Source organism: Lepidochelys kempii, chromosome 3 (genome assembly GCF_965140265.1).
Source record: "Lepidochelys kempii isolate rLepKem1 chromosome 3, rLepKem1.hap2, whole genome shotgun sequence".
Classification (NCBI taxonomy): domain Eukaryota; kingdom Metazoa; phylum Chordata; order Testudines; family Cheloniidae; genus Lepidochelys; species Lepidochelys kempii.
The window spans coordinates 45681499-45695181 of record NC_133258.1 but is presented as its reverse complement, the minus strand read 5'-3'; the positions used below and the strand labels follow the sequence as shown (position 1 = coordinate 45695181).

Sequence of the window (13683 nt, the reverse complement as noted above, 5' to 3'; positions counted from 1 at the left end):
GTTTGGCAAGTTTAGCTGTACAGCTCCATAGAAGTATTTCAGCTGCACCCTCCAATTTAGAAGGTATACACAAAAGTCCAGTAAATATCAGTGGCATCACTGTAGAAATGAGGCCAAACGAGATCCTACAATAGAGACTATTTGCATATTCCATCACCACACCTGGCTTGGAGATCTCCAGTCACTGATACAGAGTGTGTCATATGCCAGAGTAGTAAGTTTCCCACTAGATCTCCCCATATGCAAATTACTGACTCTTCCTCAATCAGACAGGGGCACAAAATTACAAAACTCCCTTTTAATTCAAAGGAAATGCAGCCTGAGTTAAAGGTAGGATAAGGCTCCAAGTTTTTATTCCAAGTTATTGTTTCTTTTTAGGAAGAGGGAGAGCCATTGTTATTCTGTTTCACATGCACATAACATATCAGCCCTGTTCTGAATCCAAATATTTTTCATTGGCAAGCAAAGCAGAAAAAACCCCACAGCTTGATTTTCAGATAATAAACTGAGCTTCTAGTCAATTCTGGCCCAAAAAACCCCAAAACTTTGTTTAGACTTGCAAAAAAGAACAAAAAAATTATTTTAAGCAATTTGATAATACAACTCACAAAAGTATCATTCTCAGAGTCACTTTGCTAGCCATAACCACACTTTAAAAACAGCCTCCCTGCCCTTCCCTTTCCAAAGGCCTTTTTTCTTGTACTATATTATACCTGTGAGGAAAGAATTAATGATGGCCTCCAAGCACAAGCTTCAAATCTATGCTTTTAACTCATCCAAAGTTTGGGAGTATTTGAGCTATCCTTTTAGTCATGCCCATCTCTACAGGCAGCAGATTACAAGAGGATTTTGCCAGGAACATGTACAGGTGCATAGATCATGAGGTAAGGTTCAGAACCTGTTGGCAGTAGCAGACCCTTGTATGTGAACTATAGATTAGCTGACATTTATAGTTTTAGATTAAATGTGGCTACTCAAACCCTGTCTCACATTTTATGGGCTTTTTAGCTACTCTTGTACCAGCAAAGTTACTATACACAAAAGACTAGCAAAAAATAGTGTCTGGTTTTTTCCTCCTTTGATTTTACTTTGTGCATAGTCAGTTTCACTCTGTCTCCTGTATACTGTCAGTCTCCCTGTCTGCATGGATCTTTTATACAGTAAAAAGGGGGAAACATTTTAAAAGAAAATAAGTACACTTGTAAAACCACGAGTTGGTAGAGGGACTCAGACTGGCATAGTACCTGAAGCTGTTACTTTACATTTTTTTAAAAAAAGTGATTTCAAGATTAGTGTCCCTTTAAAGGACTATAAATTTCCTGTATGTAATTCTAAAATTGCAAAAGCAAACTGAAGTTTTAATTAAATAATTAACAATAGGGCTTCCGGGAGCCAACAGAAGCAGCATCATATATAAAAGACTAATTTTGTAAGTGTGTATGTAGTTTGTATCTCAAAAGGTGACAATAATATTTTTCCTTACAATACCCCATCCCCAGTGCTTGGCCTGATTACCATCCATTTAGTAGATCAAACAGTTACAGAGTTGAACTTAGATTAGTTCTCTTCCCTAAGTAACCCATCAGAAAAATCTGATGCACCAGTGGTTACAAAGTAAGGCATTTGTTCATAGGCCTTCAGTAAAAATTATTAGAAATGAAGTTAGCAATATTTAAAAATATAAATATATATTATATATAGTTTCTCTAATCAGTATATAAAAGTAAATTGCATAGCACCACTATTTCTTTTAAATTTATTTTAAGAGTCAAAAGAAGGACATAGCTCAGACATTTAGCCATATAAGATGACTGGACACAAACTAGAACTTATTCCTCAAACTTTGTAAAGGAAAGGTCTTCAGAGTCAAACCTAGAGTCATGGTAAAATTAAGTGTTTTGATCACTAAGAACAGAACAGGAAGAGTTTAAAGACAGTTCAATTTTTTATAGACTTCTGAAAAGTAATTTGGTTTTGTGAATTAACTTATCACAAAGGATCTACAGTAAGATTTCAGGGAATACTTATTGTATGATCGGCAACGTCAACATCAAATCTATTGGACACACCACTTCAAAACCAGCAGACCAATGTACCACAAGTGCATGTAGATGGCAAGCAATTCTGATAACATACCAACATATTTTAATAGGAGATTTAAAAGTTCTCATCCCCAGTAGAGTTACTATACCAGGGCTGCAATATCAATTTTGTTTCCTTGAAATACAGGATACAATTAGGAAGTTAACACAAGAACCAACTGATTGCATTAAAAAAATCTAAACTAAAAGAATAAATCAGATTCCCTGACAATCCTTTTTATGGAAAGCACCTCCTGTTCACTAGAAAGCATGGGACGGCTGAGTCTGCAGTGAGATCAGTCACTATGTATGGGAATACCAGAGGACAGACAGCTCCATTTACTTTGTACTATAAATGGGCAACGTAAATGCCAGCAGCGACTCTAGCAATAAAAAAAATGGCTGACCTCACAATCCAATACAGGAGAGTGCAAAGCATGAACAGTGACAGCAACACACACGGATGCAACCGTTCCTGTCTCATTTAGGAGCCAAACATTCATACAGGTATGACCAAAGAAGAAGAAAATGTAGCTTATTGAACAAGCCTGTAGTTTCTGAGCTGTCATCTGAAGAAATTTGCTATCTAGTTTGCCAGACAGCTTTTATTTCAGCTTTTTCTTAAAATCTGATTTTTACCTAAGTAACCATGATTCAATGCCTTTCAACATATGGCCTTTGCCAAAATTAGAGCATACAACAAGGCATAATAAAAATACACTTAAACTTTTCATTTGACAGCCTCAGAGCTCTCCACGATCATGAATTTAGTTCCAGAATACTCCTTTGGTATTTCTTTATGTAAAGCAAACTAAGGCAGAGAAATTAAGTGATTTGCCCAATATCTCAGAGTTATTAGCAGGTCTTCAAATAAAATCTGAAGGTCCTAGTTTCTCTGCTTTGCTCTAACAGCTATGAGAATGCAAATTATGGCCTAACTATACTTCACTCATGGGACTGTACTCAAAAATTGATGTAGTTTTTCCCATAAATATTTTATTTTACAGAATGTTATTCCCTCCACTATTTGTAAAGATAAAACGTTTAAGCTATTTTATAACAAAGTGACATTAGCTACATTCTTATGGAAAGTCCCATACAATTTGATAGCGATCTACAGAAATTCTTTTTAAAAAAAAAAACCTATAGAAGGTAAAGAAAGCCTATCAATAAAAAAAATAAAGTTATTTCCTAATTATCTGTATTATGGCAGCACAAGAGGCACCAAACCAAGATGACTGTACAGTGCCTAGAACAATCACACAGTAAGGGATAGGGGAAGGGACTAAGATCTTACAATTTAACTAGTGAAGACAAAGGGAAGGAAAATGGTTGAGACATATGGCCAGAATGACGGTTGGCAAAAGTTATGCTAGTTCCATGATTTTCTTTCTGGCTTTTGTGGCATGTTTTTTAAATGAATTTTCGAATCGGAGATAGAATAACTGGGGAAAGTGGGAGGAGGATGTGTTAGCAAGAGCAACAGTGGAAAAGAAAGGAAGAGAAAAGGAACATTGGATGTGTAGAGAAGAGAGACAAGAAAAGCTGGTGAAGAGCTTGAAAGACAAAGACAGCAGAGGGGCAGTAGGGAAGAAGAGGTGGGAGCAAACAGCCAGCCAGCAAATAGAAAATATTGTTCAGAGTCTAAACTGAAGGCACAGTGATGACAACACCAGCATCCAAAGTGCTATAATGGTCCAGGAGTGAGGTGGGCATCTCTTATTGGAAGAGTATGGCTACTGAATTCTGCCTAGCTCCTGGGCTGGTCTACTTCCCAGCTGGTGGCGCTTTTTCTGTTTCCCCTCATGTAAGGCTGGATGGGGACTAGCGCCTCAGGGTCCCCCAAATCTTGTCTGTTCAAGGGAAGCCCTGACTCTACCTCTCATCTATCCCTAGTGCTGATGGTGCCCATGGCCCTGCACAGGAAAAGAAGTCTCTAGCGCCTAGAGGTCACTCCACCATCAGAAACTACTAATTTTACTCTCCCTCAGCCCACATGGGGAGGGAGCTCCTTGGCGACTGGTATCCCTGGACAGGTTGTGCCTCACTCTGATCTGGGGGTGGTATGAGCAATGGTGGATCCTTCATAGTTTATGGGATTTTTCAGAAGGGACATGATGCTAATTTTTAAATAAATTCAGATTGTTGTGCATTAAGCATTAATTCTTCATTTGGGTTCAAGATTAACTTCAATTGTCCTGCACCTCAGATTAAGACACCTGACGACCACCAAATATTAACAAAACAGCTCTGTAAGGACAAGGTGCTGGTTGCCGTTACAGTAAGGATGAAGTTGAAAACTGCAGTTTAAGATTCTTCTCAAGGTGTTTTAGGGTCTTTACAGACTATCGCCATTATACCCTTCCCTTCAAGAGGTCTGCTTGCATTAAGTTTAACTTTAACCAACAATTACCACAGAGTTTAAAGACAGAAGAGACCATGAGATTAAATTATTATAATCTCCTGCATAACACAGGCCCTAGAATTCCTGTATTAAGCCCATAACTTCTGGCTGAACTAGAGCATCGCTTGTGGAAAGACATTGATTTAAAGACTTCAGGTGATGGACAATCCACCACATTCCTAGGTAAATTGTTCCAACTGCTTAGCGTCCCTTACTGTGCGATTTACTAAAAATAACTGTGCCTTACTTTTTGCTTGAACTTGTCTAGCTTCAGCTTTCAACCACTGGATTTCACTGGCCATTTTCTAAAAGATCAAAGAACCCGCTACTATCAGAAATCTTTTCCCCATGCAGGTACCTCCAGACTGATCAAGTCACCTCTTAATCTTCTTTGAGGTTCTTTAGTCTCACATTAAAATAGGTTTCCAGACCTCAAATCATTCTTGTAGCTCTTTTGTGAATCCTTTCCAATCTGTGAGCATCATTTTGTAACTGTAGCCCCACCCAGAACTAGACACTTTTATAGTAATTATCTCACCAATGCCATATACAGTGGTGACAACATAGCTCTATATCTACTGCTTACATAGGCAAGGACAGCATTTGCTCTGTAAACCACCACATTGTATTTTCATCTCACGATCAACTGGTTATGCACCATAAGCTCTGTGTCTTTTTCTGAGTAATTGCTTTCCAAAATAGAGTCCCCCCTGCCCCATTCTTTAAGTGCGACCTGCACTCATGGTTCCTAGATGTAATCTTGCATTTAGCTGCATTTACATGTGGTGTTCAAGTGAGCCCAGCTTACCCTGGGTTATGGATCGCTCTCTAGAAAGGCTCTGTCATTATTTACCACTTCCAATTATTGGATTATCTGCAATTTTTACCAGCAATGTTTTTATGTTATCTTCCAGATCAACAAATTCTGAATAGCATCAGGCCAAGAACAGATCCTTGGCACCCCCAGTAAAAACACTCCCATTGAATGAGGATTCCCTATTTATAATTACTTCTAAAGATTTAACAGGCAGTTTTTAAGCCACTGAATATGTGCTGCATTGATTTTGTACAGTGCTAATTTAATTATCAGAGTGCTGTGTGGTAATAAGTCAAATGCCTTAAAGAAGTCTAAATATACTAGGTCACTGTTGCATTTGCCACCAAATTTATAACCTCATGAAAAACATTGAGTTTGACAAGATCCATTTTCCATAGAAACATTTTGATTGCTAGAATTATGCTTCCATCCTTTAATTCTTTACTGATTACATCCCACATAAGCCATTCCACTATTTTGATGAGGAAAAAATGTCCAGCTGATTGGCCTATATTTTCTTGGGTCATCATCATTTTACCCTTTTTAAACACTGGCACAACATTAGCTTTTTTTTCAATCCTCTGAGATTTTCCCCAATACTCTAAGCCTGGTTAAACAGCTAAATCAATAGCTCAAAGCACCTAGGCCAATTCTTTTATTACTCCTGGAAGCATATTATGCAGATGTGAAAGTGTTTACTTTTAGCAACTTCTGTCAGAATAGACCACATTTAATTATCACTGTGAGCTGTGATAGTCTTCCAGCTTCTTCCCAAATACAGAATAGAAATATTTGTTGAACTCATCTGCTTTCCTTCTGCATCATCATTGACAATTTTACCATCCCTATCTAATAACAGATCTAAAACGTTGTGATAATTTCTTGTGCCTCATATTTTAAAAATTCCTTCTTACTGTCTTTAATCCTACAGGCCATATTCTTATGGATATCTTTAGCTTCCCTCAGCGACTGACTGCATTTAATGACCGCTAGCATATAGCCATTGCTGTCAGCTTCCCCTTTTTCAATGTGTTATATACTTTCATTTTGCATTGCTGTTTTTCTTTCTTAACCAGGAAGTTTGTTTTGAAAACCAACAAAGATTGTTGTGATTGCTGTACTGTTGTTCTGGGGTCAATTAGTAAACTCCCAAACATCGGTCACATTGATTGGGAGGAAAGATGTACACAACAACTTCAACATCAGGAAATTAGCCCTTTTAAAGCACCATGTGAAGATTACTGGTCAGGACTATCTCTCTCTCACATGCGCAGGCACACACCTCTCTCAGAACACTGTACATTTACTAATTAAAAATAATTTTAAATTTGACAGCAAATCCTTTAAACAGTAAGGCCCAGATCCACAAAGGTACTTGGACAACTAACCCCCTAGAATTAGACACCTAAGTCTGGTTTTCAGCCACCACTGCACTCCCCAAAACCCTTGTTCAGCTGCCACCTAATTCTGTAGGTGCCTAAACTCACTCAGTGCTTAAGTTTTTCCAGTAGAAGTTTTCTAGGTGCTTAAGTTTCTGTCTCTGGATGTGCACACTGATTCCTCACTCTAAGCATCCGGAAGCCTATCTCCTTTCTAACCCCCAGCACAATCTATGAACTAGGAGAAGATGGGCCTTTGACTTCCTAGCTCACCCATAGGGCCCAATCCTGTAGGTGTGCTTAGAAACTCCCTACCAGATTGGGTCCCATTCAAAATCTGTCCAGAACAGGAGGATGAGGTGAGGGGGGGGGGGGTCATGTAATGTAAGGCACTGGGTCGCAGCGGTGCTAGTCAGCACCAACCAGGCCATTAAAAGTCCCGTCAGCGGTGCTGCCTTGCTAAGTCAGGCTAGACCCTACCTGTTCTGACACTGTGCTGCACCCTGGGAACAGCCAGCACCAGGTCCAGCTCCTAGGTGGGGGTGCCACAGGGCTCCATTCACTGCCCTCGCCCTGAGCACTAGCTCCACACTCCCATTGGCCGGTTCCTGGCAAATGGGAGCTGGGGTAGAGGGGTGCTGCCTACAGGCAAAAGCCATACAGAGCTGCTTGTGTGCTTCTGCCTAGGAGCCAGACCTGCTGCTGGCCGCTTCCAGGGCACAGCGCCGTCCACCATGCCAGAACAAGCAGGAAGCCTGCCTTAGCACCCCCGCTGCGCTGCTGACCAGGAGCCACCCAAAGTAAGCCCACGCCCCAACCCCGCACCCCAACCCCCTTCCCCAAATCCAGAGCCCTCCCCAAATCCATAGCCCTCTCTGGCACCCCACCCCCCCATCCCCAGCCCAGAGCTCTGACCCCCTCCAACACCCGAACCCCCTGCTCCAAAACCAGAGTGTCCCCCCCCCACCCACACACCCCAAACCCCTCATCCCCAGCTCCATTGGGTCACGGACATCAACAATTTTCTTCAGCTGGGTCGCCAGAGAAAAGTTGGAAAACCACTGGGTTCAAGCACTCTCCTGAGAGGTGAGGGAGACTGTCATTCAAACCTTCTTCCTCCAGCTCAAGCTGAGGGGGGAATTGAACCTGTGGTCTCCTACATCCCAGGAGCAGTGCTCTAGCCACTGGGCTAAAAGTTGTAATGTGGGCAGCACTTCCTCCTCTCCCCACCCCCATTTTGGGTGGCTTGCGGCAGGTGCCTTACTCATTTTCACAGGAAATTACTTAGACACCTAAGCTGCCTGATTTCAGGAGAGGGGTTTCCCAGTTGTGGGTTACAAACAGACAGGCACCACCTGGAAGCCTGGATTTAGATGTCTAACTCCACGAGAGGGGCAGGGCTTAGGAAACACCCCTCGTCAGCATCTCCCACCATGGACTAGCTTAGGCAGCTCTCTGCCTAGCATGATGGCTTTTGTGGATCGCATTCTAAGGCACTCATCTCTCCTCATGTATTGTATAGCGGGCCCAGGTACTTAACTGGGCTTTACAGATCACATTGTTGTTCCAATGTTTTTCTAGATGCTCAAGACTTGTGAAGCTAAGTGATGCAATACTTAAGTCCCTTTGTGGATCCTGGCCAAAGTTGTGAAGTTCCCCCCTTCTCCCCCCAGTTATATAGACACAAGTTTTAAAATTGCCAGCCATGCAAACTCAGCCAGGGCTCTGAAAGTCAAACATGATCCCCCCTTCTGATCTTCCATCACCAATAATAAACATTCCACAGGGCAACTAAGGCTTGCAGTCACACCTGTGTAATGCCAGTAATGATTAGTGAGTTTGAAGAGCTGAAAGTGGGAGCATAATTTGCAAGCAACAGTTGCACAGGTGTCACTGAGGATATGGCCTGCAGAAACAAAAACCATTCAGCACAGGAAAACAACCTGCTACTTTGACTCGCATAGCCAGCACATATAGCAAATAGCTTCACTTATATTTCAAGGGTAAGACACAGGTGTCTAAATAAAATTATGAATTTTTATATTATGTATAAAATCACACACAAGAGAGGGAAGACAGAAAAATGTAACCATAAATGAGTTCCAAGTTTTAAGTTCAGTAACCACTGATTGTTATTTAAAAATTATTATAGCTGTTCTCTGCATACAACAGCTATGACAGAAATTGAGAACTTTAACCTCTTACTACATTCAGTCCAGGCTTGTAACTTTCAACTATGGTGCCTGATTAAATGTTATACTTCGGACAGGACTACACTGGGAACTTGCATCCAAAATCCACACCCCTGAGCAATGGTCCCTCTAATTTTTGACAGGTTGTGTTTGCAAAAAATTTCTTCTGTGCAAATTTTTGTGTGCGTGGTGTTTCGCCGTGTGCGCTGGGTTTAGGATCTGTGTGCACACGCACAGCTTAGAGGGAACAGTGCCCCTGAGACAGGTAAGTAGGCTGACCTAACCCTTGGTATAGGCAGTGCTAGGTGAACAGGAAAATTCCTCTATTGATTCTTGACCTATCTGCTGCCTCTTGGGGAGGTGAATTACCTTCAGCAATGGGAGAACTTCTCCTGTTGGCGTAGGTAATGTCTTCACAAAGCTCTACTGCTGTAGCGTTTTAAGCATAGACATACCCTCAGTTTCCTTTAAACATGAGATTGGATGCCGATTAGTTGTCAAGATATTGTGACTGGTAAAGGGATAAACAGCAGCCAGTGGAATCCTGCTAATCTTCCCTCTCAGGTCTGGTTTCATCTTAGTTTGCTTTAGTGGTCAAATGCTGATCCTTCAGATCAGACAGATCTGCGTTTGAGGTTTGGTTCTGGGTACTTTCCATCTAGTTCTAACTTCGTAGGACTCCTGGGCAATCCTGCTATCCTACTGGTTACTGGATTCCTTTTTAAGTTTAGGAGCAGCTTTGTCCTTCCTACATGACTGGAATATGTGATAACTTTCTTACACTGACAGTTCCTTTCTCTTCGTTGTATAGTATTAGCAAAGTCATAAAGGCTCATCTGTCACACTTAGAACTACTATCAAATACAAAGTAGTTTGCACCCCAGAAGCTCAACATGTTTTAGCTTTCTAGTCTGAGTGCCAAGAAGCCTTCTGACATTAAACACTGTCTGTTACCTTGGGCTTGTCTACATTACCTGCTGGATTGACTCGCAGCGATCGATTTATTGCATCTAATCTAGATACGATAAGTCTACCGCCGAGCACTGTCCCGTCAACTCCGGTACTCCACCAGGACAAGAGGCGCAGGTGGAGTCAACGGGGGAGCATCAGCCATCGACTTATCGCAGTGAAGACACCACGGTAAGTAGATCTAAGTAGCTGAAGTTGCGTAACGGAGATCGACCCCACTCCCCATCCCCCAGTGTAGACCAGGCCTTAGATGAGTTTGCTTTAGATGCTCGGTTATATCGAGGTCACAAGTTTTAATGATCTTCTCACCTTTCTGTTCCTTATTATCATAAGCCACCACCGCTATTCTAGAGTCTCCTGATCTTAAAAAAAAGCATCCCCCTGTAAACTGGATAAAATTACCATGACTTGCCCTATTCCAGGTCAAAATAACCAAAGAGAAATTACAACAAAGGCCAACTGACCTTGGGCAGCTTTTCAAGTTTAATTCATTAATGATTTGGAGGATGGTGTGGACTGCACCCTCAGCAAGTTTGCAGATGACACTAAACTGGGAGAAGCGGTAGATATGCTGGAGGGTAGCAATAGGATACAGAGGGACCTAGACAAATTGGACGACTGGGCCAAAAGAAATCTGATGAGGTTCAAAAAGGACAAGTGCAGAGTCCTGCACTTAGGATGGAAGAATCCTATGAACCGCTACAGACTAGGGACTGAATGGCTAGGCAGCAGTTCTGCAGAAAAGGACCTATGGGTTACAGTGGACGAGAAGCTGGATATGAGTCAGTGTGCCCTTGTTGCCAGAAAGGCCAATGGCATTTTGGGCTGTATAGGTAGGGGCACTGCCAGCAGATCGAGGGACGTGATCATTCCCCTCTATTCGACATTGGTGAGGCCTCATCTGGAGTAGTGTGTCCACTTTTGGGCCCACACTACAAGAAAGATGTGGAAAAATGGGAAAGTGTCCAGCAGAGGGCAACAAAAATGATTAGGGGACTGGAACACGTCTTATGAGGAGGGGCTGTGAGAACTGGGATTGTTTAGTCTGCAGAAGAGAATGAGGGGGGATTTGATAGCTGCTTTCAACTATCTGAAAGCAGGTTCCGAAGAGGATGGATCTAAACTATTCTCAGTGGTAGCAGATAATAGAACGAGGAGTAATGGTCTCAAGTTGCAGTGGGGGAGGTTTAGGTAGGATATTAAGAAAAACTTTTTCACTAGGAGGGTGGTGAAGCACTAGCATGTATTACCTAGGGAGGTGGTGGAATTTCCTTTGATGTTTTTAAGGTCAGGCTTGACAAAGCCCTGGCTGGGATGATTTAATTGGGGATTGGTCCTGCTTTGAGCAGGAGGTTGGACTAGATGACCTCCTGAGGTCCCTTCCAACCCTGATATTCTATGATTAGTTTATGAAGTAACTCATTACAGATATGTTCTTACAGAAGACCTCCCCCCCTCAGTCATCAGAAGGCACCCAAATTTCAGAAAGTATCTTGTACTGACACGTCAATCCTTTTATTTCTGAAGTTGGAGAATTTGCTCCTACAAATTAGCTTAAAAAAACACTGAGACTCAGCACCACTGGAATATCAAAACAAATGAGACAGGATTTAGCTAAAGAAATGATTCTTCAAAAACTTCTAACCAAGAGTAATATTATGCAATAGAACCTCAGAGTTACGAACTGACCGATCAACTACACACCTCATTTGAAACCAGAAGTAAGCAATCAGGCAGTAGCAGGGGTGGGGTGGGGAGACAAATACACTGCAGTACCGTGTTAAATGTAAGCCACTAAAAAAATAAAAGGGAAAGTTTTAAAAAGTATTTGACAAGGTAAGGAAACTGCTTCTATGCTTGTTTCATTTAAATTAAGATGGTTAAAAGCAGCATTTTTCTCCTGCATAGTAAAGTTTCAAAGTTGTATGAAGTCAGTGTTGAGTTATAAACTTTTGAAAGAACAACCATAACATTTTATGACTATTTCAGAGTTATGAACAACCTCTGTTCCAGAGGTGTTTGTAACTCTGAGGGTCTACTGTACATGTGAGCACTCCCATTAAATTCAACGGGGTTACTCATGTAAGGCAGCACTGATGGAACGGTCATTTCAATATCATTGTTATACCATCATCATGGCTTCCCTTAGAGATATTAAGCACATAAATTAAATATAAGAGGCATGGGAATAAACACTGAAGTTTGCATCAACATAAGCTTTAATACATAACTGAAAGGTAAAAGTTAAATCAGATAAATTTAATTAGTTAAAAGTAAATTTCACTATATACAGTGACTTTATATTTTGCTTTCAAAAGTACATTATAAAACAAATGCTTAAGATTTTATTCCTATTGCTTTTTAAGCTTGTTTGTAGCACCTCCCTCTAGGCGTCTTTCTATTAGACTTGCTGTGCACATCAAACAGACATTGGAGTCTCTCCAGTAGGCATCCACTCATTGCAGAGGTGGGCAAACCACGGCCTGTGGGCCACATCCAGCCCACGGGACCATCCTGCCTGGCCCTTGAGCTCCCAGCCATGGAGGCTAGTCCCCGGCCCCTCCCCGCTATCCCCCCTGCCTCACCTCTGTGCTCCACCGCTCCTTCTGGGCAGCCTGGCGGTGTGGTGGCTCTGGCTGGGTGGCAGGGCTGCGAGCTCCTAGTGCTCTGAGCACAATGGTAAGGGGGCAGAGGGGTTGGATAAGGGGCACAGGTCCCAGGGGGCAGTCAGGGGCAGTTGGAGGAGGTCCTGGGGGGTCAGTTAGGGGAGCGGGAGCAGGGGGGTTTGGATAGGCATGGAGTCTTGGGCAGCCTGTCAGTCAGGGGGCAGAGGTGTGGATCGGGGTCAGGGGGAGAGGAAGTTGGATGGGGTGGGATTCCAGGGGGCAGTTAGGGGCAGGGGGTCCCGGGAGGGGGCAGGCAGGGGACAAGAGGCAGGGGTGGGTGGGTGAGGGATTCTGAGAGGGGCAGTCAGGAGGCAGGAAGTAGGAGAAGGCAGATACAGGGCAGGGGCCAGGCTGTTTGGAGAGGCACAGCCTTCCCTACCCGGCCCTCCATACAGTTTTGCAAACCTAATGGGGCCCTCGGACCAAAAAGTTTGCCCGCCCCGACTCATTGCCACAGAACTGCAGCAGGATGGCTCTCCTTTTTTTGTCAAAATGGCTTTTTAACTTCTTGTTCAGGCACTTTAAAAAATAGCTCTGCTTGGACCACGCAGGCCATTCAGCACTAGGCTGCGCAATGCTAAAGCAGGGGAAGTTTCAGGCCTAACAAGTGCCATGGGGGATAAATGGATCTAGGTGCTCCTAGGATGAAGCAGAAGCTTAAGTGAAAAGCAGCCAGGGGTTATCAGCTGAAGGCAATGAAGTCAGTGAAACCACAAACTCGCCTTGCAGGGGGACCTGCCAGAGGGATCCCGCAGCTTGTGTGCGGGAGTCACGGGGGGGGGGGGGGGGGCGGGGGCGGGCAGTCAGCCAGAAACAGCCCCCAGCCCAGCACCCCCGCAGGGCGCTGACTCCAGCCTCCTCTCCCGGGGCGCGGGAGCGAGGCGGTACCTTTTGGGGATCCTGAGTCTGGCCGAGCCGCTCTTTCAGATACAAGACCCTCGGCACCACGCTCGCAGCCTCTGCCATAGCAAAGCCCTGCCGCGCCCAGCAGCCCCGCGCCCGCGCAGCTCCGAGCTCTCGGCGGGCCGCGCCTGCCCCCCGGCGGCGCCTCTTATAGCAGCGGCCCCTGGGCCTGTCCCTCCGCGCCCGCTGGCGGGGCGGGGCGGGGCTCTGAGAGGCGCCTCTCCCCGGGCTCAGCCCTGGCAGCCTGGGCCGCCCGGAGCCCCGCTTGCTGG

At 43.7% G+C, this 13683-nt stretch overlaps 1 protein-coding gene across 1 annotated transcript in view; it reads right to left on the bottom strand.

Annotated features, from left to right (window-relative positions):
- The window catches only part of LOC140908665 (elongin-A-like), a 34435-nt gene extending 20752 nt beyond the window's left edge, over positions 1-13683 (bottom strand). Inside the window, exon 1 of the mRNA XM_073336267.1 lies at positions 13397-13683. Within this exon, the coding sequence (XP_073192368.1) occupies positions 13397-13474 (78 nt within the window). The 5' untranslated portion in view covers positions 13475-13683. The remainder of the gene's footprint in view (positions 1-13396) is intronic.